At 45.9% G+C, this 25,128-nt stretch overlaps 2 protein-coding genes across 2 annotated transcripts in view; one reads left to right on the plus strand and one right to left on the minus strand.

Moving 5' to 3' along the window:
• Nucleotides 1–12,744, plus strand: part of ZDHHC7 (zDHHC palmitoyltransferase 7) — a 37,042-nt gene extending 24,298 nt beyond the window's left edge. The window contains exon 9 of the transcript XR_015259975.1: nucleotides 12,563–12,744. The gene's annotated coding sequence lies outside the window, so the exon portion shown is untranslated. The remainder of the gene's footprint in view (nucleotides 1–12,562) is intronic.
• Nucleotides 1–24,781, minus strand: LOC104486548 (hepatocyte nuclear factor 4-beta). The gene is made up of 11 exons (XM_086757821.1): nucleotides 24,721–24,781; nucleotides 24,194–24,376; nucleotides 17,685–17,856; nucleotides 15,742–15,836; nucleotides 8,240–8,346; nucleotides 6,987–7,142; nucleotides 6,339–6,426; nucleotides 5,557–5,709; nucleotides 3,858–4,094; nucleotides 3,113–3,226; nucleotides 1–2,069 (listed from the first exon to the last, which is right to left on the minus strand). Exons 2-11 carry the CDS (start codon nucleotides 24,306–24,308, stop codon nucleotides 1,933–1,935), a joined length of 1,374 nt encoding a protein of 457 aa, XP_086613947.1. The 5' UTR covers nucleotides 24,309–24,376; nucleotides 24,721–24,781; the 3' UTR covers nucleotides 1–1,932.
• Nucleotides 24,782–25,128: the final 347 nt, after the last annotated feature.

Below are 25,128 nucleotides of genomic sequence, written 5' to 3' on the forward strand. Positions count from 1 at the left end.
TGAAATATGAGAATATGGAATTTATTTCCCCCATGGATTTATTTTCTTATCATTAGTAAGTATAAATGTACATTTAATTTCTAGAAAAGTAATGTAAGCTCTGTGATGGAGGAACTGGAAGCAATGTTAGGTAAGTACAGTTGCATGTGTCATGCAGCAGGAATGCTTGCAGTACAGCCTAGTTTCCAGATATAGCTGTTTCAAATCAAAGCTATCAGCATATAATGTCAGATCAAATTCATCATAGACAGTAGAAAAATGAAACAGTGTGATCCTAGGTGAAATTCAACCCGGTCTTCAATGGTTATCAGAGCTTTCATGTGCTGTAAGAATGGCAACTCTAAAATATCTCCCCAACAAACGAAAGGTAGCCTGAGAACAAAGTATTCCTCTTTTGATGAAGGTTCAGATGCTCTTCCCAACTTCTCTTTCGATCAATAAGATTGCATTTCTGTGCTGTCCTCCATCTGAGGATCAAAAAGTGCTTCACAGACGTTAGTGAAATAAGCCTCGCAAAGCCGTAGCTGGGCATGTTGTCTCATTTTTGCCATGAACGGGGATGCGTGTGGGTTGACAGATTTGTGCGATGTGGCAGAACTAAGAATTCTCCATCGTGTCCTACTGTTCGGTGTGGCCACCTGTAACTCCTCAGGAGCTGTCTGACAGATCATTGGACTTTTATGCAGGTGGGCATAAGTTTTGCAGAGATCCAGCAGTCTGCTTTCTAAGTCAGTTCAATTTGTGTCAATAAACACCATACCACAGTGGCCACGCTTCAGGAAAGTTTGAGATTGCCTAGTCCCCTATTGGGATTGTTTTAAATAATGGTAACATGCTTAATAGTTGGTCACCTACTGGTGGTTAAGTTTTATGTTAAGTAAGTGCAGAAGCACCTTGTGTTTTTAAAATACATGCCTCACAGGAGACCTGCCTCTTTTTTTGCCTGTTTAGAGCTTTGAAGTTTGGGTTGCAGGGGTTACAAAGATGTATAAAACTACTCACAACTGGACTCTAGATATACCGTTACAGAAAAATAACAAAATATTGCCTTTCCTGATTGTGAATAATAACTGGCCAGCATTAAATACAGCTGGCCTGTTGTGATAGCATGAGGGGTCATGGGTTTAAAACAGAGGGAGGGAGATTCAGACTGCATACAAGGGAAAAAATTCTTACACTGAGGGTGGTGGAACACTGTCCCAGATTGCCCAGAGGCGGTGGATGCCCCATCCCTGGAAACATTCCAGGCCAGGTTGGCCGGGGCTCTGAGTGACCTGATCTGGTTGGAGATGTCCCTGCTCCTGGCAGGGGGGTTGGACTGGGTGGGCTTGAAAGGTCCCTTCCCACCATTCTGTGATTCTATGATTCTAAGTATTAGCCGGTGTTTATGGAATAGGGCACAGCTGCGTGGCATAGGAAAGTGTTGGCCAGCTAAGGGTTACAAAGATGGTCTCCCTAGAGCTTAACATGCAGCAGGAGGAACGGGAGTGTAATTACATTTTTAATGGGAAGAGACCTTTTCATACTGACGATTCAAGACGTGCAGTACTCATTAGCAATTACCAGGAGCTGTGTCAGGCATTTGGTTTTATGAAGGTGGTGGCTGAAGGCTTTGAAAGAGTCACGGTTGCACCGAGCTAGTTGATAACAAATGCAGGCAGAAGCCCTGCTCCAAGGGCCTTACAGTCTTGGTCCTACTGAAAAGAGCATTAACCCAAATCACTGGCGAAATGACGGTGGCAGGAAGACCCGGCGGCGAGGCTCCTGCTGCAGTCTGGTAGCTGGTGCTCGACTCACGGCCGGGAAAGAGCGTGACCGCCAGATCCGGCTACAGGCAGGGAGGTGCTGTGCTTTGCCTCTGCAAAGAGAAAGGGCCTGGTTCACTTTCAGCATGGTTTCCACATTGCTCCCAGCTTCTCCTTCCACCTCTCCCTATAAAATCTCCTGCTTGGGTATCACTGTCTGAGGCAAGAGCTGCGCTACGGCGTTGGGTCCTGCGCTAGAGCCTAGTTTATAGTCTTCACTGCCTGTGCTTGTAGAAGGAGATGGAAGGGATGGTTCAGGAGATGCTGTGGGAGAGAAAAGAAACAGAATTAACATGGACTTGGATGCTGTTCAATAGAGCAGTGTCCAAATAAAACCAGTGAACCAAGGAGTGGGAGCTTGGGGGACGGGGCAGGGAGGATCCATCCCAAATTCAGGCATATTCCAGCTTATTCTTCCTGGTTTGTGATGAGGCACAGGGTGGACTGGTAGGCACAGACCAACTCTTAGCAGTGGTTTACACTTGGGAAGTGCCCACAACCTGTTTTTAATCCTCCCTTTCCTCAACAGCAGAGAGCTCAACCTGCTGGCCACTGCACTTCCTTTACAGAACACAGCATCTCTCTAATCTCCCTGACTGCAAGGTGGGGGGGTTTTTTTGGGTGGTTTTTTTTTTTTTAAAAAAAAAAAAAAAAGAAAGCTAAAATACATGATACCACCGTTTACATGGCTGAGAAACAGCAAAATATGGTACAAGAGTAGCTGGCAGAAGGAGACTGTGTGTGCAAGACATTGTGATTACATGGCAGCGGTCGGTAAATTGCAACTCGTGTTCTACTTGGTTTTTTTTTTTTTGGTTTTTTTTTTTTTTACTAGCATGGTCCATTTGCTGCCACAGTGGATAAGTGCCCTAACAAATAGCCATTGCCTAGCAGCTGTGCCCAGAGTGGTTGAAGACAGTCTTGTGTTCAGGTCATATTGTGTTCTGCTTGACAGCAACCAACACACTTCACGTAGGGAACCTCTGGCCACTAATAACTGTGTGCTGCTTTGTGGTGTTTCCCAGTGCTGCCTGCGTTCATAGAAACATGCTGTCACCAATCTTGATTTCTTTTTTTTAAGATCTTATCATGTTAAGTAGCATCTCACAATCCCTCTGGGCCATGCTGTTACGTTAAAATCTCCTCTTCTCCTCGGAAGCATGTGAAGGGGTCAGCAAGGGGGGGGGCTGTGAACTCTGGTTCACGAGTCATGCTTAAATATCTCAGTAAACCTAACGGTCTTTTTCTTAACTGCTTCTCCTGTCCTTCATTATGCAGACTCTGATAGCATAAAAATGGACACGTACGGTCTGGAACGGTGTGAATGACAGAGCTCATGTTGCTTGGGAGGACATGTCCTGGCAGTGGTTCCAGGTCGAGGTTGGGAGGTCCTGACTGGTACTGGAGATCAACGGTGGTTCCTGCAGTGGAAGTGGGAAAAGAAATCATTCTTTGCATAGTTACCAAGAAGCCAGATGCTCTGGGTCAAGTCACTTTTTTTTTCAGAGAATGTGGGAACCGCAGTGGGCGGGGGTTTAATGTCCTGGCTCGTCTTTGCTTCCTTCCTCCTCCACTGTCCTCTTTGCTCTCAGCCTCCTCGCTGTCTAGGGACAACTCCCCAGGATAGCTGGGCTTTCAGCTAATAACCAACTGCACTGTTCATCTGCCTCCGTGTGTGTTACTGCTCTTACCAGGGTTTTACGTATTGCTAAACCAACATGTTGTCGCCTTGCAAACTGCATTGGTTTGGTAGGGTGCCTACAACTCAAGCGCCCGGCTGGTGTAAAGCACCGCAGAGTGTAGTTGTTTCTATAAAATTGTCCCTGAGTCAGATTTTCAGAGATAGGATGGAAAGAAATGGCTTGGGGGTTGGACTGGAGGGAGAAGGACACACGTCCAAGCTGCAATTCCCCCTGAGCCTTCATCTCCCTCCTCCCAAAACCAAGTTCTCTCTACCATACATCCTCCAGAGAAGGACAAACCTAGACACAAAGCCCTGTCATGTCTTTGAAATAAAATAACTTTGCTGCCCTTTCTCAGCAGGGTTTGTACCTCCCAGCAGCATCTCCTGCAGCAAGCTGTCAATCCTGGCCACACCGAAGAGCTTCACGAACTGGACTTGCTCTATCATCTGCCAGGTGATGCTCTGAAGCGGGGGCAGCAAGAGGAGGATGTCGCTGAAGCGGCCTCGGGAGTCGTACTGGCGATCGTTGATGTAGTCTTCTAGGTTGACTTGGACCTGGAAGCGCATGTTCTTCACCTTCCCTGGCTCACTTAGGCCTTTGCAGTCTGGGAGGGAGAAAAAAATGAAGTTAATTGCTGGGCTGTGTAACCAAAAAGTGTTACCCTGTCAGTCAGGCTCTGTAGAGGGAAAGGATGAGATGCCAGGGATCTTCTGAAAATTATCTCTCAGAGTCTCCAAGTTTGTCTGTCAGATCAGCACTGGGCTGCCACTGTTCAGGATCTCACATGGGATGGGCTATTTGAGGGGAAACAGTAAGAAAATAAGTGCTTGCTTCAGATGGCTGTGTCTGGCTACTGCCGTTAGTGAAGAGGAAGGATTTAGAAGCTGAGACATTCCAAGGAAACAGCCTGGAATTTTCCTCTGAAAACTCTGAGTTGAACCACTACTGCTACATCCATGCGGGTGTAGTGCCTGTCTGTTGCGAATACGTCCGCTGCAGCATCAGATTCTTGTCTTGATTTCCTATCTTTGACCTGTGGGTGATCCGTTTTTCACAGACCACTGGTCCAGTTTTGCTCAAGCAAGTAAATGTGCGCTCTGGGTAGGGTGAGGTGCTGGGATTTACAACTTTCTGCTCCTGCTATTTAAACCTGAGATTTCTGGCTCACTGGCCCATTCCTTTCACTGTCTATGAAGAATATACACCAGCACCATGCTTTAGGGATCATCATGCCAAGAGATGAGACAAAGTGCTTGAGAAATTATTGGATGTCAGCATGGAACTCCATGGACATGCCTATTTGTTAGCATTAATAAATCACATTTCTGTAGAGCTTCACACTTTTTCCTTTTAGATGAAATCACAGCGCCTCACTGTCACCATGATCTAAAGCTTCGTTGAGATACTAATCAGCAGAGAAGGTAATTCTTCAAACTCAGTTTGATAATAGCACCCTTACTCAGGTTTACAGCAGGCTCTTTGGCGAGCCAAAGTTCATGATGTCTATAAAACTCCTATATCTATCTTGCTCAAAGCAGCGAACACAGCAAAAAGTAACTAAAGGAAGATACTCTAATTTCTCCGTGCTAATAGGTGCCAAAGACAAAAGGGCGTTGTTCTGGGCTGGGGACTGTTTCCCCATCTCTTCTCCAAGCCACAGGGCAGTACCCACTGAAGGGACTGGAGCGTTGTACCGGGAGGAGATGCTGTGTGTGCTGCAGGAGTGTTTGGGGGGAACCTGGGCTGAGGCAGAAACCCCTGCGCCTGTGGAACGACAATACAGCAAATGTTAAAAACAAGCTTTACTTTGCCTCTGTGTGTTTTCCTGTTCACCCTGTGCAGATCAGCCCTGCCCTCAGTTGCTCCTGGCTGCCAGCAAGATCCATTAACAGACATCCGTGATATTTCTGGGTGCTCTGTGGTTTTTAATGCGGCTTTCTGAACTCTGGTGGACGCTCCACACTGCTGCTCAGTTGACTCACTGCGCTTATGCATAATTCAGTAAAGGCAGGTGTGTCCTTAATAGTCACCCAGCCCCATGCTCGGCAGTGGGGAAGGAAGCTTACCTGGATCAAAGAAGATGATGGCTTTAAGGCAAGCATACTCATTGTCATCGATCTGGATGTCCCGCAAGGGCTTCACCAGCTCATCCAAGATTCTGGTGGCCACACGAGCAATTTCCAGTTCTGGGCAGTGCATTGGGATGATGAAGTCATTCCCTGGGGAGACAAGAGAAATTCGCCATCACATTTTTTACTCTAGCTCTGTGGACACCGTCTCATCCAGAAGTTACCCCAAGGCACGTTGCCAGTTAGTCCCAGTGCCCGTGTGCAGCAGATTTCCCGTGTGCAGCTTCATGCTCAGAGCTACGATTGAGAAACAAGCTGTGGATTTCATTCTTTGGGCCTTAATTATCTTGTTTGCACAAGTCGGAGCAGCCACACTGTACACAAAGCCTGCTCCATGTTCTGCTCTGGTTTACCCTCTGTCATACCTAGCATCTGTTTGCAAGTGGTGCTGCATCTTTATTTTTGGCACGTTCTTTTTCATAAACAAAGTACTCCCTCCCTCTTTTCGTTAATGTGTGGCTTTCAAGGTCAGTATTCTTGTTTTTCCAACAATAATCCCACCCGTTTCTCATCCACAATTTCAAAGCTGTAAGGGAACATTTGTAAAAGACCCAGTGAATGTTCTTTCTCCTTTTAACTTTTCTCCAGAGACCTTCTCAAGCACTTAGTCTCAAGCCAGCTGTGCAGACCGTGCCCAGAGAGGATTTCAGGCAGGCAGGATGCTTGGCAATCACTTGGGTGCATGAATTATATAAGAAGAATGTATCTCACTACTTTACCTAATAACAGAAAATCAGTGTAGGGTATGGACCGCTTGGCTACCCCGAGGAGCAAGTGTTCCCCTGCGTGGGCTCTGAGCAAGGCAACCTGGGAATGGCACAGAAAAAAAGAAATAATATAACATTTGAAAAGCAGAGGACAGAATGGTGAGCTGCTGCTGTTTAGACTAAGCCAAATTTGGCGTTTGCTTAGATATGTCAGATCTACAAAGTACTACATAGAGCTAGAAATTATTAGTGTGTCTTCACTTTTCAGCAGTGCTACATTCATGGTAAACTAAAGACAACATTTTTTTTTTAAACTGAGGGAACAAAGATGGGCTTGAGTAATTTGAGTTTTTAGGAAATAAATGGCTTTTATGTCCAACTATCAGGTATCAAGAAAGGGAAAAAAGCAGGCTTTTTTGACTGGGTCCTTGCACAGAATGAAGTATCCAACTTTCTTATCTTTTGGGGAACTTTGGCTACTGGACTTATTTTTAATCAATCCTTTGTCCTTTATTATTCTTCTTTTCCTGCTAGTTTATTGCTCTGCACAGGGTGATCTGTATGCTAATGTCAGATTCTCCTGTTGAAAGGTATGGCTGGCAATTCCCATCGAAGGCGGTGGGTTTGCAGGGAAGAAGGATTTGTGGATTTGTGTTTTACCTGGTCGTCAAGCGGGAGCTCACAAAACGCCGGGATGTATTTTGCCCATTCAACCAACACCAGAAGCTGCTGTTTCATAGATTCACACACATCGTTGATGGTCGCAACCTTCTTCATAGCAATGTCCGCGCTGTGCACCGGACTCGGTGATGAATACTGAAAGAGAAACAACCCGGTTGCATTGGGACCGGATCTGTGCTGTTCAGCAACGATTCTTTTGACAACATGGGGAGCATTCATGGACGTTAAGCTCTTCAGGTCATTGAGAAGATGCTGGCCGTTGGATCGCACCCTTGGTTGCTCAGCAGTGCATACTGTCCAATGTACAGCCCATGGCAAAGCCTCCACGAGGTGGTGCTCAGTCCCAACAGACACCCCGCCCTCCTCCGCCTCCTTCCCCACTCTCCAGGCTGGCTCAGGACAAAAATCTGCTTCATATTTCCATTCCCAGCAGCAGCCAGCAGCCCTGGTTCTCAGCTCCCCATCAATCCCTTAAACCAGCCAAATGCACCCAGCCTTCTGCCCCAGACAGCTCTCTGGGACACAAACCCTTGTTTCAATCTCTAACAAGCTGTGCAGAGGGGAGAGGGTTAAAAAACAATAATTTTCAAAGAGGAAGTAGACGCACTGTTGCATGTAATACGCAACATCTGGACCGTATGTTTCGGTGGAGAAAGGATATTTGCATAAAAATTTAAAGGACATGCAGGGTGAAACTCATTGCGGAACATGAAATGCGAAAGCAATCAGCGTTAGCTGAAACCCGGCAATGTTATTAGCTTTATTTTTCTCCCCTAAAATTGCTGCCCTGGTAAAGAAGTTGCAAGAAAATACATAATCAGTCATGATGGGAACGTTATGTTCTGAGCAGGACAGAGTGTGCAGCAAGGAGAAATAACCTTCTGCCTGAAATGCAGTGAGTTTTTAGGGGTGCAACAACAATTTAGACTGGGGGCAGAGGGGACCCCGGGGTCTGCCACATCCCTCAGCCCTCAGAATTTCAGCTTTGCATCTCACACACCAGAGACTGCATCTGCTCCTTGCAGGAGATGCTGTCTTGATAACGCACCAAGGGTTTTTTTGCTGTCTGCCTTTGGATATGTCTCTAATGCATTTTCTTCCATGTGGCTTTGTGCAAGAGCCACCCAAGGGCACAAAAAGATCCAGCCCTGGTTGGTTTTGTGGATTCACGATCCCCTATCAAATTGTTGAAGTCCAGTATTCATCTAGAGAGTTGTCCCCGCGTTTCGTACCTGCTGCGCCATGGCCTCAGCCTGGGTGAGCACGTTGATGGAGAGAGAGCCATTGTCCTCGTAGCTGCTCCTGCGGATGCTGATCCTGTCGCGCTCGTTCTGCACGGCTGAAATGAGAGCGTGCAGTGGCTGTGTTAGCAAGAAACTTCCCACGCAACCGATGGCTGCTGCTACTTGCAGTCCCCAAACAGGATTGGATGGGGCTTTGGTGCCTGTAAGATCCTCCACTCTTGTTAGATGTTGGAATAACATTAAACAGGTCGCTAGGGAGAAGAAAAGACCAGCAGAGAGGGAGAAGACCAAGAAGAGGAGCAACAGAGGGAGATAAGGCCATTTGGTAATCAGAGCAACATCTGCAGGACGTTAGCTGGTCCCACTGGGTTTGGTGCAGCTCAGGGGGAGTTTGGGGATTTGATGCTGACCCTTTTTGCCTGGCAATGCACTCACACTTCTGGAGTCCTGGCCTCCAACACCCTTTTTGCCACGTCTACCCTGAGGACTCCTCCCCTGAGCTCTGGGTACAGCAGGATGCTCTTGAGGTTGCATCACGTCTTATGGCAGCACTGGAAAAGTCATCCTCTGATCTCACCTCAACACAGCCTTGAAGCATCCCTTGCCCCTGCAGCATCACAGGTGGTGGTCCCCAGGGGACATCTCCACCTCTCATGTGGAGCAGGAAGAGTCAACTCGTTAAGAAAGCTCCAAAGAAAGGAAGCTTAAATTCACCAATTCTCCCTTAAAACCGTTCCCTTGGTTTCAACCAGGCTGTAATTAACCCTGACGGCAATGCCGGCGCACGGCTGAGAAAACAAACCCAGCCAGAGTTTGTCTCCAGCTCTGCTGGCACCCTGTGCAAATCACTGCTGCACGTTAGCTTGGAGTGTCCTGAACTGTTAATAACAGTGGTACCACGCGCCTTGGACACGCTGTTGGTAGTGACCAGAGCAGAGTGGAGATGCAGGCTTTTTGCAAACAGAAAGGTATGGCCATGCCATGGTGAATTAGAAAAAAAAAAAAAAAGAAAAACACTGATTTCTTTGAAGTCCATTCCACCCTTTAAACCATCCTTTCACCTGAAGCACGAGCCACATCTAGCCTCATGCTCCGCCAGCCCTGCATGTTGAACATGAGGGATTTATTGCACTTCAGCAGCTTATTTTTGCAACACAGGGTCTGAGAACTGACCCACCTCCACTGCAGCCATCAAGTAAAACAGCCACAGAGGAAAAAAAAACCCAGAATTTAGACTTAGTCCAGCCTCGCTCTCCCTGTTAGTTTCTCCCCTAAGCCCACACCGGGCTGGAGGAAGGAGCCTGAGTGCAGGCTCAGCGCTTTCCTGACGGCTCGTACATCTTGGCGACGTACAGCTCAGCAAGGCGACTGTCAGGGCCTTAAGGCAGAGGCAGCGGGAAGATTTAGCATGTGGTGATAATGCAGCACATCCCTCCTCCTCCGTACAGCGATTCCAGGCTCCTTTTGGTTTTATTTAGGGACGATGACTCAGACGCGGCCGCCAAAGCGCAACTCGCTCTGTTTTAACCCCTTGGATGTGAAACAGTGCAGTTTTGTCTCAAAAGTGGCCACCGGAGAAGATTTTCCCAGCAGTTTTTTTTTTTTTTGCAGAGCCAGCAAAATCATTTTGCCATTGCTCTTTCAAGATTTTTGCCTCACTGCTGGGCCTTGCTTTAGAGCAAGCACCATTCTGCACGGGGCACGTTTCTCCGAATTCGCGCACAGGAGGAGACGTGGGAATTGTTTCACACGCAGGGTGGGGAGGTTGGGGTTTTTTTCATCAGCTCGGGCCCAACCACTGCTCAGTTTTCCTAACCGGCCTTTTCTGAAAGGGCAGAAAACAAGAAACAGTGACAAAAATCAGTGTCTCCCGTTATCGTCAGGAGCGTAGCGTTTATTTTCAGGATTTGGAACTCAGCCTTGCCGTCAGTTGGGACCCCCTCGCTGCTGAGCTGGGTGTGTTTCGGGGGGTGTCTGCTGGGGTCCAGCCCCCAAAACCATCTTGCTCCTCAGAGCCAGCTTTGCCTGGATGGCTTACAAGGGGCTGGATGGGTACGCTGATTTGTAGAAGACCCAACACACGTACATATTACTGGAGACTTTTCAGGCTATGGATACTACACAGAGGCAGTTTAGAGAAAAGAAACAACTACAGCTCGCTAACCTACCTTAGACATCACCCTATGGAAGGGTGGGATGATGGAAAAGGCTGTTCAGCCGAGGATCCCCACCAGTCTGAAGGTGAAGGTGGTTTTAGGAACCATAATCTATGATTAATCTTCAGAATAGATTAATCCTTCATGGCTTTTTTTTTGGTACACCAAAAAAATGAGCAACAGCAGAGACAAGCCCACCTGAGCCCATTTCACCACTGACCTTGGAAAGTCCCCACTCAATCTTCAATGCCTGGTTTCACATCAGATGCTCCCCTAAGTAGCTCTCTGGAGGTGATGGGGCTCTTTATGCCTACTTACAAGAAAAGGTACAAATTTTGCCTTTCCAACCGAGTTACACATCTTATTTTATGTAAGTCCTACAAACCCAGGTAGACTTGGTCCTAGTCCTGATGACAGACTCCTTTAAGAAGCCTCAGCCTGTTTTTGTCCCCAGTCCTTTTATGGCACATATTTCAGCGCTTCCCTCATGCTCTGATAAGCTCGATCTCCAAGTGTAAGTGGATGGTACAGCCTGACTTTCTCAAGGTGATTCGGGCGTTATCGCTGAAAGTACCCGAGATGTGATGGAAGTAGATACAAAAGGGGGTTAATGTTTTACCCGCCACAAAAATTAATCTAGTGCTGTGTGGTAATTATATGGCTATATTTATTGTGCTTGTAAAAGGGAAGGGATAGGCCACTGGTGGTGGGGCACCGGGAGGGCTCGAGCGGTGCGCTGGCATGGAGGGCGCTTGCGCTTAGCCGTGATCTTGGTTTTGCAGTCAATAAAATTCAGCAAACTTGCGGGAAAGGCTAAAACCCCAGTGCTGGATCCCACTGTCTCCCAGGGACTACTGTTCCCAGTACATGCCTGGCAAAAGCTTTTCCTGCCCATTTTTTTTTCCTCTAATCCTGTTCTCTGCGCCGTGCTGCAGTTCCCAAAGCCGATGAGCAGTGGGAAGGGCCACCGCAGCCCCGCACGAGGGGACGTCAGCGGGAGCGAGTCCCCGCGATGCTGCTGGCTACGACAGCGGGGCTTTCCCCAGGGGAAAGGGGAGAGAGGGCGAGGTGGTGCCCGCATCTCCCTACGGGGAGCTGTCCACAGCCACAGCATGTCCTGACTGTGGGAAGCAGAGGAGAAAATAAATATATTCCCCATCTGATGTAGAGGAGCTGTTGGAGGGGTTTTGTTATTCAGGGCAAGCCTGGGCCCTTTTGCTGTGAGCACATCAAGGATGTCGGCGACCGGGCAGGGTGCGGAGCACGCACAGCAGCCCTTGAGCAAACAGCGGCGTGTTTGTGGGATTGCAACAAACCCGTGTTTCCCAAACATTTTGTCCTTGCTGCCTTGCCACGTAGGTACAGAACCTGGGATGAGGAACCTCCGGGGAGTCCAGTGAATACGGGCACGGGCATTGACTGGAACGGGACAGCAGCACAGCAGTAACTTTCCACCGTAACGGCAGAGGTTAAAGCCCTGCCTGGGAGTTACCATTTCCACCACTATTCCACTAAAAACATCCTCATTTAACACCAGTGGGGTTGGAAATGTGTTTATAAATGGCATAAAGACAGAGCAGGAGGAGGGAGGTGCGAGTGCCCCAGCACGGTGCCAGCGTTCACCAGCACTCACTGTGTTTCTCCGCCAACAGATTTACCCCTTCTGCTGCCTGATTAATTTATATTCACAAATGATATTTTTTCCCCCAAGCTACTTCTGATTTTGTAGGTGTGGTATATTTTATTTGGAAATAAATCTCAATGGTACCTGCACATTTAATCATTTCACTGGCTCCTGGCATGATTTATGACTATCACAAAGTGGGGAAGATCCTTTAACTTTTCTGTCCATCTCTGCAATAAACACCAGTCTCGGCCTTCTAAAAGCTGGCAGAAGAGATGTGCAAACAAAAGGTATGAAACGAGATAGAAGTCCTGTGAAACACTAATAAAACTGTCCTATAAACCTGTCCAATTTAACAAAAACAAATAAAAAATTGCCTCAAATCCTCCCACTGCGTTGTGGCCCTAAGTGATACAATCATTCTTTTTAGTTCTGCATAAAACTAAAGGAGTTCACGCACATTCATAAATTACTTTAAAGGGGATGAGAGGTTAAATATTAACCCCTCTTTTTTTTTTTTCTTTCCACCAGCAAACTGAATCCTGGCAGTGCAGTGCTGGCATTTCTAAAGGCTTCCAAGTTTTCAGACGCTCAGCTCCAGATGAGCTGGTGACCTGACTCCCTTGAAAAATCACATCCTGCTAATTTATTCAAGGTTAAACACGATCTCGGTAAGGTGCTAAAAATAGTATCCTGCTGTTTTCTTTGGATGTTTAAGTATCTGGTGCATTCCTCATCCACTGATGCTGTTGTAGTGACCAAAAACCTGTCTGGTAGCATTGTGCAAAACAATGGAAATTGAACCTTCTCCTGTGCAAAGAAAATCAGAGAGAACAGCCAGAAAATCCCTGAAACACCCAGACCACCCTGCGATACAGTGCCAGCCTCAACCACAAAGCAAGAATAAAGGAATGAATTTCCTGCAAAAATCTACAATCCTGATCATAGTGGCATTTCAGAAGAGAAGAAAGGGTTTGTGTTGAAGCAAGCCTTTTCCTCTCCCCTCATCTCAACTTTAATGGTTGTTTACTTGTAGTTATTAAAGTGAATTATTGATCGCAAAAATGAAATTGGGATAGGAGTGTTTCTGAATGAGCTAATTTCTAGGAAATCTAGGGACTGTACTTTCCACAAGACTCAAGTTTTGGCCCTTTCTTGCTCTCGCTGGCACCGATGGAGCCTGGATCCCACCTCAACGCACAAGCCTGGAAGCACAGGGCTCATGTGTGGGACAGTCCTGGTCCTTTCCGAAGGCAGGATCGAGTTCAGAGGGCACAAACAAGACAATCTGAAGGACCCCACTGATGCTTTTCTCAACAACCCCTGCCCAGTTGCCCCAAACCCGTAGTCGACCTATAGCCCGACTGCACTGTGCTCCCAGGACCAGCCCGTGCTGAGATGCTCAGCCCTGCGCAACACTCCTGCCCCTATAAACGTCCAGTTTAAAGCTAACTAACTTGAGTATTTGCATCATATAGCTTTTTTTTTTTTAGGCAGAAATTTCCTTTCTAGCAGGCCAGATAATACAGCCCCTCTCAATCTCTCATGCACTAGAATTGTTTCCAACAGGAGAAAAAAGAGAGAAAAAAAAATCCAAAAGTGTCACATCACATCTTACAACACAGGAAGATCAGAAAAATATCACTCTGGATCTAAAATTCCAGTTTATCTGTTAGTTTTGCTGGGGAATGGCAAGTTTTCCAATATTGCGCACGCATCCGTCGAGCGCTGTGGTCAGTGGGACGTCAGCGGTGGGGACCGTGCGAGGGTGACACAACCCTGCGAACCCCACCCCAGGTGTATTGTCACAGACAGGCTGGGAAAAGGACCGTTTCCAGCTTCTTCCCCTCTGCTGTGAATAAACAACGCTATTACCACACCCTGGAAAGTCTGATTGCTGTTATATGGGCTGGCTGGAAAGGGATGTGCCAGAGAAAAAGCGTGCCCAACTCTGGCATGCCAGTGCTGGGACAATGGGACACTTTGAGTGTGGATGTCACAGCTGTGGTTTCCCAACGTGAATCAGTGCACACCACCAAAAAAATTATGCACAAACATTTGTATCATGCTCACACTGCTCTGTCCCAAGACATGGCTTCTCTTTTTCCCCAATGCTTCGCAATACTGTTTAATATTAATCTAGAACCCCCCTAAAGCAAATAACTGTGTTCTTTTTGTGCACACAATTGTGCAAGAAAATTTCTTTCACAGTCCTGCACTCATGTTTCGGATACAGCTCTGGTCAGCTAAGCTAACTCCTGCAAAGCAGTTGCTCAAGGTGCTTTAAAATCTTCCTTACCAAACACACGAGCACCTGACTATGCACTCATAAAAAAGTTTCAAAGAGTGTGACTATGTGTAACTTGAAATGAGTCATCTTCCATTGAGCTGCAATCAATAACGAAGGCATGAGCCAAGGTTTTATAACTTTTGCCATAAAACCAATAAAAATCATGCTTCAGCTTAAAGAATGGAGCTGATAACCAGATTTCAGCCTTTCCAAGCTCTGGAGCTTGCTGCATCAACAATTGGCTCCATCCCCATTTAGAACTGACCAGATCAGCTTCGGTCTTTAGTAATTTGAGAGCTATTTTTTTTTCATCTGCTGTATTGACTCCGTTTCTCCTAAATTAAACCACCAGGCACTTTTGCCACATCCATGAGTTATGCCAAATTTCAAGACACCCTTGTTCTCCAGGAAAACATATGGTCAGAAGGTTGGAAAGATTTTTTCATCACCAGTGAAATCTTATGAATTACCAGAAATCAGAGACAAATTTCCACTTGGTTTCAGTGGGACCATGATTTCACCCCTTGGGTAGGGAGTGGTTAACACTGTGGGGTGGAAAGAAACACTCAAGTTCCTTAGCATTAGGCACTGTAACACTTCATATTTCCTTCAGTGTGGTGGAAGGGCACTTCCCAACAGTCTTTGGTACCCAAATGCTCTGCAACGCTCCATCTCCCTAGTGACACCACCAATGTGAAGTGTGACAAAAGGCATCGGCCAACATTGGATTGTCCCTTCATTACTGGTGTTGATAGTGGCTCTATAGTCGTGCTATAGCCACCAAGTCGTGCTATAGCCACCATGAGGACAGCACTACCAAAGGGTTTGACTCTGACTCAAGTCCCAGCTTGGGGGGACACAGGAGTTGTCTGCCTCTTGGAGCAATATCTGTGTGCCCTGTGCCAAGAAGGAACACCTCTCACACCGTAAGGCATCACATTCAGGCTGTACTTTGCCCCAAGGGTTGCACCAAGCTACATGAGCATCAGCCAAGTGACCAAACATCACTCTGCAGTGGTCAACTGTTGGCATTTATGAGACTGAGGACGGCAGGTCCTCATTGAGGTTGTCACAGCTGGGATTAGGAGTCGCACTAGCAGGTATGTAGCAGGGGAGTGCTGTTGTGAAGCACTTAAGAGACCAAAGAAATCATGAGGAAGCCCATCTCTTTCCCAGTATAAAAATATTCCAAAGAGACCAGCCTGGCAGGATGGGCAAATACTGTCACAAGGCTTTAATCAAAATTCCCATCTGGTAAGACAGGAAATGGGGCTTTCAGCTTCAACAATAAGAAGTCTCTCACTGCAAGACATGATCATCATCTCCCCGGGTCAGGGCTGCTGCTGCTCTCCACCACACTGCTGTGGGAGTAGGGCCAGAGGTAGCAGCAGGCAGTTTTGAAGTGTCTCTTTGCACCTACCTTCTTTCTTCATGCCAGCTCTGAAGCACTTCTTCAGCCTGCAGTACCTGCACTGGTTCCTCTTGTCTTTGTCTATCACACACTGTCGGCTGAACCTGGGAGGAGGTGGGAAATAAAACATGGAGCAACCAGCCTGGCATCTGCACCCCACTCACCCCAAGCAGCCCCAAACACAGCACCAGACCCCACTGACCTACACACTGCATGAACCTAGAGAAGAGTCAAAGGTTTGCAAGAAATGAATTGAATCAACTTTGGCTTGGCCCCATTCCTCATCTATTTCCAACGGCGTTCCTGCCAACTGGGACTGCACTGATTTCAGACCACCCACCCTGCAAGGACTGTGATGGTTTGGGCTGTGAAAGCGTGACTGTGACTCAAGTTGTGCTGCTGTAGGGACTCCTTCTCCATCAGACAGTTATGGGGTGTTTGGCGTCGGGGCTCATGAGATTCTGCTTGTTAGCACTGTCCTGCTTTGCACAGAATAATGGCATTACGGACCACAAGCTTTCTTGTGTCTGCAGCCTAGTTTTGAGGCACATGGTCTCCTAATTCCTATTAATTTCAACAGGGGATTTAGGAACCTCTGTGCCATTCAAGGGATGACCCACATAGACCTGGCAGCTCTTGCCACAGTGTGTGAAGCGGTGAAAGAGGAATCTGCCACGCAGAGAGGAGACAACGTAGGTTGCTCCAGGACCATCACTAGGTTGCAAAAGCTGAGGTACTTTCCCAGACTGGTAAAAAGCCAGAGGTACAAAGGCCCAAAGACTTTCCAAGGAATTCACGTCTGTGACAAAGAGCAGAGCTCCGAGCTGGGCTAAATACAGCGCGGCTCACCAAATAAGGGTTTCTAGACAAGCGAGCATTTGCCATTTGCTTGGCTTCCATGCTGTGGATCTTCCCTGAGCTGCCAAATATCGCAGAGACTCATAGATTCCTGAGGAGGGGCAACAACTCCGCTTCCAGGAGACCGATAGTTGAAATTTCAAAGAAATCAGCAGGAGCTGTTGCCTTCTCCTGCAGGGATCCCACCGTTCCTGGGATGGGCATTGTGCGGGTAGACACTGCTGTCACCCTGGGTGTCTTTCATGGCTGGTGTGTCCTGGAGTGATAAGGACCCCAGGAGAATTTTAAACAAACAGGCTGACTCACATTGTGAAAAATTGGAACACCCTTACAGGGAGAAGAGCTCTGGAATAAAAGAAAACTTCCAGGTTTTAATTAGCGATTAAGTGCTTGGGTGTAGTCAGGATTTTTTTTCCCCTTCCTCTTGTGCTAAAATAAACACCATTTTTCTAAGGTCAACCAAGATAGCTGCTGTTTAATTTGTAGCTCCTCCTGGTAAAAAAAAAATTCTCTCAAACACGTACCTGTGTGCCAAAGTGGACGTGAATTATCACCGGTCCATGCTAGGTTCTCAGAATGATTGTAAAATCATCAGTGACATGTCAGCATACATAGTTTAATGATTTCAAAACAAAAATGTAGACACTGTGGGGGAGGTGGAGGCTTTGGAGGTGGCAGGTTCTTGGATGCTTGTTGCTTTTTGCCGGGAAAATGAAGAAGCACTGCTTGAGATGAAATCTCTGGAGCTTTGGTCGTTTGCCACCTTGACTGGTGATAAGGTGGTGGTGTCACTTCACACCCAGAAGCTGTACTTATGCATTATAGACCCCAGCCAAACCTCAGGTCTATAAGGTTCCCTAGATTTACACCCTGGGGAAAGCAGTGACGGCGAACTCGTGACATGGATTGCTCGGTGTCACAAAAGGTGTCAGGGTCCAAGATGAGATAGGACTTAACTCCTTGTCTTCCAGCCAGAAACATGGCATGGCAAGTCAACATTTGGGATAGGGGCCCCGTCGTACAACCTTATCTCCACCCCAAATTATTTACAGCATCAATAAATTGTACTTATTTATCACAGAAGGGGCAAGTACCTGCAGGAATAGACATGGTTCTTGCGGACGCTCCTCCTGAAGAAGCCTTTGCAGCCATCGCAGCTGGATGCTCCATAGTGTTTGCCGGTGGCCCGGTCCCCACAGATGGAGCAGAGGGAGCTGATGCCATTGGTGAGCAGGTTGGTGTTTCCTGATTCAGCTGCGATAGCCTCTGTGGGCAGAGAACAGTAACAATTTGACCCCTCTGTGGTGGAAACCAGAATTGGCTGACAGCAAGTTGCTTTTTTTTTTTAAGCAAAGCACACACTGAGCCAGCCCCACACACGTGTGCATACACGATATGTGTTGCTAGAAAAGCCTCCAGCCTGATGGTCACGCTCTTCTCAACCTCAACTCTGTCACTTTTCTTCTGATATTGGGGTTTTCCTTTGCTTCAGTGAACAGAGAGATTTCAAGCTGCATAACCCAACGTGCTCATGAGAATTTAACAATTACCACTACTTTTCTTGACAGATGCAGAGGAGCCTTACCTGGACATGAGATACATGCTTTGCAGGGACAGGGAGCCACCTCCCCAGTTAGGTGCCCGGAGAACGTGGTTCAAAGCTGGTGCCCACAGAAGGCAGTGGAAAGAACATCATTAACTTGGATAAGTAGAAGATGACAGAGGCAGCAGCTTCCACTGGTCTCACTGTGGTTCTCCTAAGCCTGGTTCCTGCTCTGAAGAGGCTCATTGCTTTCCACTGGAAAGCAGTAGAGGGGTGCAGGAAGATTGACCTAAATTAGAGACCTAAAATTAGGTCATATGAATGCCCTCTGTCATGTCCTCTGTTTGCACCCACTCATTTGGGGCAGGAATAGCTCTGCCCCTGCCTGGCCTGTGTATACACTGCTGAAAACTCCCCTTTAAGCTTCTCCCTTGGCCTTAACCACCAGCCTCGCTGCCCTCTCCATCCTCCTAATTTGAGGCACAGCTTGGGGAAGAAAAAAAAAAAAAAAAGGAGACACTTGAGAACTTGAGAAGATGCAGATGACAGTGTTTACATCTCGCTGAGGGGAGGAATGTTTGTGGAGTCTGTCCTGACCTGGGCACTCACTGCAGGACAGTTTTATGAATTTATCGCACCTCTGGGAGCGTGTTCTTCACTACTGTGACCTCGGCAAAGTCTCCAGGACAAGACACATCCTGCCTCGCAGAAGAGACAGGCGCTGATAAGGAAAGCTCAGCTGCTGTTCTGCTGAGCAACGGTGAATCTTAGAGAAAATTACTCAAAGGGGAGGAATTGGCACCTGATCTGGACAGTCTAGAGAAGGTTTTGTAATACATAACTCATAAAAATAGCTTTGAGCAATCCCCACACAACGTGTATATATACAGGGAGAGGGAGGGCTATTTTTGTATACAAATACATATAAAAAACTTACAGTGGAAATATTTGCCGTGCAGTGAAAATTGTAATCAAAAGCCAAAAAAAGCCAATAAAGCTTTAATTTTTAAAAAAACTGGAGAGTTTTTTAGCTAAAGCTAAGACTAAGACATTTTTAGCAAAGACTTCACAAATGCAAAGGTCAGACTTCCTTTCACCCCCTCAAAAAAAAAACCCCTTTTGATCTATATTTCGCCTTCTAACGCATGGATGAATAAATAAGTGTGTTGTAGCAAGATGGGAGCAACATGACAAGAAAGAATGACAACATCAAAATCATTCTTACATCATAATGACAGGAATTGAGATTTACCTGTTCCCAAAACCCACGTAAGATGCTCCCAGCTCTGACATTTGTCAGTAAGTGGCACTTGGGTCCTTTGGGAACATTGTCTGTGTCAGAGGTGATTAATGGTAATTTACATTGATTTTTAGGTTTTTTTTTACATTGATTCTTCATTTTATTTAGCCTGATAACTCAGCAGCAAATGAGCTGTACTAGAATACTCCTTTGAGGGTAACTGTAGTGCTAAACATTTGTGCATCTGTTGCTCCATCTATTTTTTTTTGAAGGAACGTATGACCATAAACAAATGCATTGAGTGTTCTGGATTCCATTTTAAAAATTGCACAACAAAAATAAAGATAAGAAGGCAAATTTTCGCTGCACTCATGCTTTCTCTGTTGGCTTCAGAGGAATCAAGCCGAGGTCATCCAGTTTGGTCCAATGGACCCTTCATCCTTCAGCTGGCACCAGATGGCAAAACGTCCCTGACGCTGGGAAGCTTTTACTCTCCAGAGAAGACTTTTTTCCCTTATGTCAGTAGGACGTGTGAGGAGATGCTTGCTGATGTAAGGAAGAAATTAATAATCTGGCCTCAAACCAAGCATTATGGGTGGAAGGACCATCAGCACTGAACAAGTGAGGGTCCATAGAAGTTAGCAAACCAAATTTTGCCCTCACTTGTATTGGTGAAAACATAGACAAGCCCCTGAGCTACAGCTAAGTTGAGGGGCTCAACTCAGTAGGGCAGATACATAGCTAAAAGTTCAGTCCCTGTTAGGTAGCCACGTATTCTCTTCAACTTGGTTGAATGTGAGTAGAAATTAAAAAAAAAAAAAAGGAAAGCCTTAAGCCAGTGTCTACATGTTAATTATGATGATAAATTTCCATTTCAAAATCCTGTCACCAACTAATGGTGAGTTCCAAATGAGAATTAGCTCAGAGAAGAGCAAAGGCAGAACCAATACCGCCTGCATCAGAAGATTGTTTCAATGTGGCTTTCAAACCTACCCAGTATTTGGGGAATATCTGGGTTTTCTCTGGACTGATCACTGCTAAGAAAGGCAGAAGAAAGCCAGGATCCCTTCCAGCACAGTTGTCTGCCTCTGAAATCAGCTGAAAACTGTAGACCGTTTGCTTCAGCCCTGCCTGACACAAGGTGATAACCTGCTCAGAGCATCAGTTACCATGTTGTGCCTCTCTAGAGGGGTTGCTACCTGGAGCTCGGCACCATGCTGAGATGGGCTCGAGCGCTTCTAGGATGGATCTGGTCAAAGTCTGGCTGGTTCACAACTGAAACAAGCTCACAACGGTCCTCACCACCCCGGAGACAGATGCTCAGAGCCATGTCACTGTGCGTCTGAAATTTCTCCTGCAGAGATGCAACAGATTACATTCCTCAAGAGAGACTATAACCCATCTTGACCTTGCATGGGTCTCAAGGCTGAGCTGAAGACCCATGGTTGTGGCCAGACTCCTCACTAGGACTGTCCTGGGCTTCGCTGGAAGAAAAATCTGTAGTTTCAACCATCTTGTGTGACTTATATGTAAGCAGCATGCAGACTGGGAACCACAGCCTCCCTAATGCTGAAGGGAGTCACCAAGTGGCTTCACAAGCTTTGGGGTCAACTAAGCTTGCAACTGAAATGCATGCAAATTTTTATTACCTACTGCCACCTAACAAGAGCTGAAATGAAGATGCCATGTTCTGCAATGATAAGAAATAACAGGGAGGATGGTCTCAGTGAGGATGTTGCTGGGGAATGGTACCTGGCTTCCATACAGAGCTGGAGCTCTGCACGGTATCTGACCACTGCAGACCTCTTTGCTGCTTTTCCTTTCAGTTATGTTACTGGCTACATCTCTTCTAGATGCACGTTGTTTAGGAGAATTACCTTGCAATACTTTCCAGAATGGCTTTTGCTTTCATCTACCCAGAAATGCAAGCCAGTCTTGGCTAGTGACTCTGGTACACATCATTTGCACCTAACAAATCCCTGAATTACACATGCTGGCCTAGACCGTAAAGAGGTCACAAATGTGGATTTAGGGCATGGACACACAGTCAAACTTGATGGCCAAAGCCGTCGTTGCGAAACCTGTGCATACAAATGTAGGGCTGGATGGAGGCTAGCACTGAAGCCCTGGCCATGTGCAGGTCAGCCACACTCTATATCAGCTTTTAGCAAATAGAGGGGGAGTTTTGGGGATATGAAGCATTTAGTGTTCCCAAATCCTTCAGTAACAATTACAAAGACACCAGCCAAAAAGGCCAGAGCTCCTTGCAAGCATGCACGCAACCTGAGGGATGGTCACTGTCAAAATACCTTTGATGGCTTTTTTTGTGGTCTGAATTGGGTCAGACTGCAGCGGGGCTGGGAAAGGTGTTTCACCAACCTTGTGCCAAAGTCCCAAGGATCAGCGTTTGAGTGCTGAGACAGGAAAACGAGCAGCACTGTGGGAGAAAGCATTCACCAACACGCAACTACATAGTGCAATATTTCAATAATGCTTCATATTTCAAGCAAAATGGCCGACAAGAGTGTGAGGAAATGGGTATTAACAGAACATAAAAACAAGTGAGAATATGGCTTGTAATGCCAGCCAAGGTAAAGGAAACTAGTTTGTACAGAATGGGAAAATTTCTGCAGTTACAACACATATTTTACAAAGGAAAGACAGGATCAGCATTGATTTTTGTTCATTTCCTTTTGCCATTCTTTCTGTTTAAAACAGACAATTTTTTTTATACTACTCCTCCACTCCTATAATGGATTCTCTTCTTCTTTTTGAATTAGTCTCAAAATATTTGGCAAATTATGAGCAACTTACAGGAAGAAAATCCAAAATATACATCTAGGCAAATCTCAAAATGACAGCAGCTTCCTGAAGCAGAAAGCTTAGCACCAGAAGTGCTCCATAACATTAATCAACCCAAAATTTTGATGAAATTATATTCCAAAGACGGAAGCAGCTGATTTCAAGAAAGCGTGACCATATTTGAAAATATTGTTATTTTCACTTTTAGAATTGTTCAGAAGGTAAGAAACAATCTGGAGTCCATTAAAATAAAAATTGCCCCCCTTCCTGTTTGTCTTTATAGAGGACAAAACCTCTGTTAGATTTAGTAGGGGAAGTAACACAGACTCGTCTTGCATAATGGGAAAGATACAGATTAAAACACAACATTTTAAAAATACCTATAATGAGATTTTTTTTTTAATTCTATCCATCTTAAAAATATTTCTGAAACTACAGAGCATCTGTGTGAACTGTTATTTTGAGTTACCTATGGGAACTGAACTCAGCTGGTTCACAATATATTTCCATGCATGGACATTTCAGGTCTTTTTTGAAGTTATTTTTACAAACTGTAGAAGAGGACACTTACCCAAGACAAACAAGCTAATTTCAAAACAGCTAGTTCCTGAGAGAACCAGTTACTCATTAACAGCTAGACAAATAACACAATACTGATCTAGATAAACTTCAGAAAAAAAAACCTCAACCTGTCAGTTCCACTGCATGAAACAACAGAGAGCCCCAAACAGGTTTTGTAGTTAATTTGCAAAATTATACTGAATTTTGAGGAAACTTGTACCACTCAAAAAAGTAAAAAATATCTTGTTGTTCAGCAGCAAGTGACAAAGAGAAACATCTGTCTTAAATAACATTTCTGGAGCAGGATGGCAGATGGAAAGCTTTTTGCAAGAATAAGAAATAAGATCCAGTCTATCTGGAGCTGGCAAAAAAAAAAAACAACAATATATTGAAAATTCTTTATGTGAGGATAGATAGAGCTTTTCTTAAAGACAACTTTCAATCCAAATTTCTCTGGGCCTTTTAACTTTACTTGTCTCCTGACATCACTCCATGTCCCACAATAATAAGTCTAATAGTTTTATTTTGTAGACGATAGCCCTGCTGAAACTCTGATTTCTTTCGATGAGACAGCTAATGAACAAACGTGAGACTGTGAAAATCCCATCTTAGTTTCACTAAGCTTCTTAACAAATTACAAGAAACGCTGCCAAAATCCTCCAAAGGCACTGCTAACATTGGAACCTCATTTGGTTACATGATTGCTTTCATGCTAAGTGACTAAAATATCCTTTGTTTTTCACACAGCGAGCAGTTAATTTCACAGAAGAGTGTTCACTTTTTGTCAGAGCACTTTTGGCTACTCAAAACCTAAATGTCATGCAATACGAGTTACTCCTGTGAACAAAGCGGAAGTCTTTGCGCATAAACACTCACGCCTCACCGCCAAGTCCTTTGTGCGCTGCAAAGCCTTTTAGACCATCTTGGTAGCCAGAAAAATATATAAAGCAAGTAATGATTTGGATATTGCTTCTCAATGTGAGTACCTAGGAACAGGTTAAATTGGACATACGGTGTATTGTCTGAGTCATAGACAACTGCCATTTCAGACGGCGTTTTTTCTCAAGGGTTACATACAAATCTAAGTCATACAGGGGAATGAAACATAGGTTTTAAGGAAGAAATATTGGTAATAGCTCCTCTCGTAAGTCATACAGAGGGACAAACCTATGGCATACCACAAAGAGCTCTACCAACATTTGCAAAACCTTGTGGGCTCTTCAGGACATGACGCTCAGCCCAACGAGAAAAAGAATAACTCAAAATAGGAAAGGCACGTGAAGGGGTCTCATTTCAGCCCAAGCATGACTGCAGATGTGACACAAGTTGACAGGTCAGCTGCTTAAATATTACCCCTTCTACCCTTTGCCCCACACCTCCTACCTGCCTTTCCTAGGGGTTCAGCTTATAACAAATGTAGTGGAGGTTATTCGAGAGGAAGCAAACAGAAATCTCACCGGTGTTATTTGGGAGCACCCGAAGGTTGTCAAATTCCAGCATGGTATAAGATGAGTCCAAGGAGTCGACATAATCTGGCATATCCATGTCCATGATGGACTGACAGAGCTTCATTATTACTTGTCAACAGCAAGGGAAGCGGAAAAAAACAGCCTTGCTGTCAATCACGGCCAAGGTTTCCTCTGCAGAGAGAGACACCCCAGCCCTTGCGATGACAAATCATTACCCAGCTCTGCCCGCAGTCCCCTCCCCGTGCCAGGAGAGAAGGGACGAAGCCGTTCCCTCTCGCGCACACAATCCCCTCCCTTCCCGGGGTGCATCTGTGCTCTCTCGGTCCTGATAATATGATGTAGATAAGGCCTAGACTCAAACGACTTGGATTGCATCTTCAGGTCAATACAGCCCATTTTATGGCTGTTCCTGCGCAAACATTTTGAAAAGATCTGCGGAGAGGCGTTCACGCTCATACTCTACTCTTCCAAAGCAAAGCAGTGGTCACATCAAATAGCACCCGTGCCGATGTCACCTTGCTCGGCTACCAGCCCTTGGGAAAAGACCAAATGATGTCACTTGAAGCTGGTGAAGACAATGAGTCAATGTCCTCACTGGCTGAAGATCATCAAGGTAGGTCAGCATTGAGAACGTGAGGCCTTGCCATGAGACACCAACAGTGCTGCACATCAGATCCCACCTTGAGGTACTACTTGAAGGGGAAAACGAGGCTTCATTACAGTCATCTGCATGGTATCACCCTTCCCCATAGGCAGAGGGGAGGTGACTTCTCCCACCCACTGTTCCTGTCACCTGCATCTTCTCCCTCCTGACTCCAGGTATTCCCAATATCCCAGAGCTCCCATTGAGAAAGAGCTCGGTTGTGGTTGCGAGTTGTTAGGGCAGAAGGTTTCAAGCCATGACAAATGATGAAAATCAAAAA

This window comes from Chlamydotis macqueenii, chromosome 13, assembly GCF_036417535.1.
Source record: "Chlamydotis macqueenii isolate bChlMac1 chromosome 13, bChlMac1.mat, whole genome shotgun sequence".
Lineage (NCBI taxonomy): Eukaryota > Metazoa > Chordata > Aves > Otidiformes > Otididae > Chlamydotis > Chlamydotis macqueenii.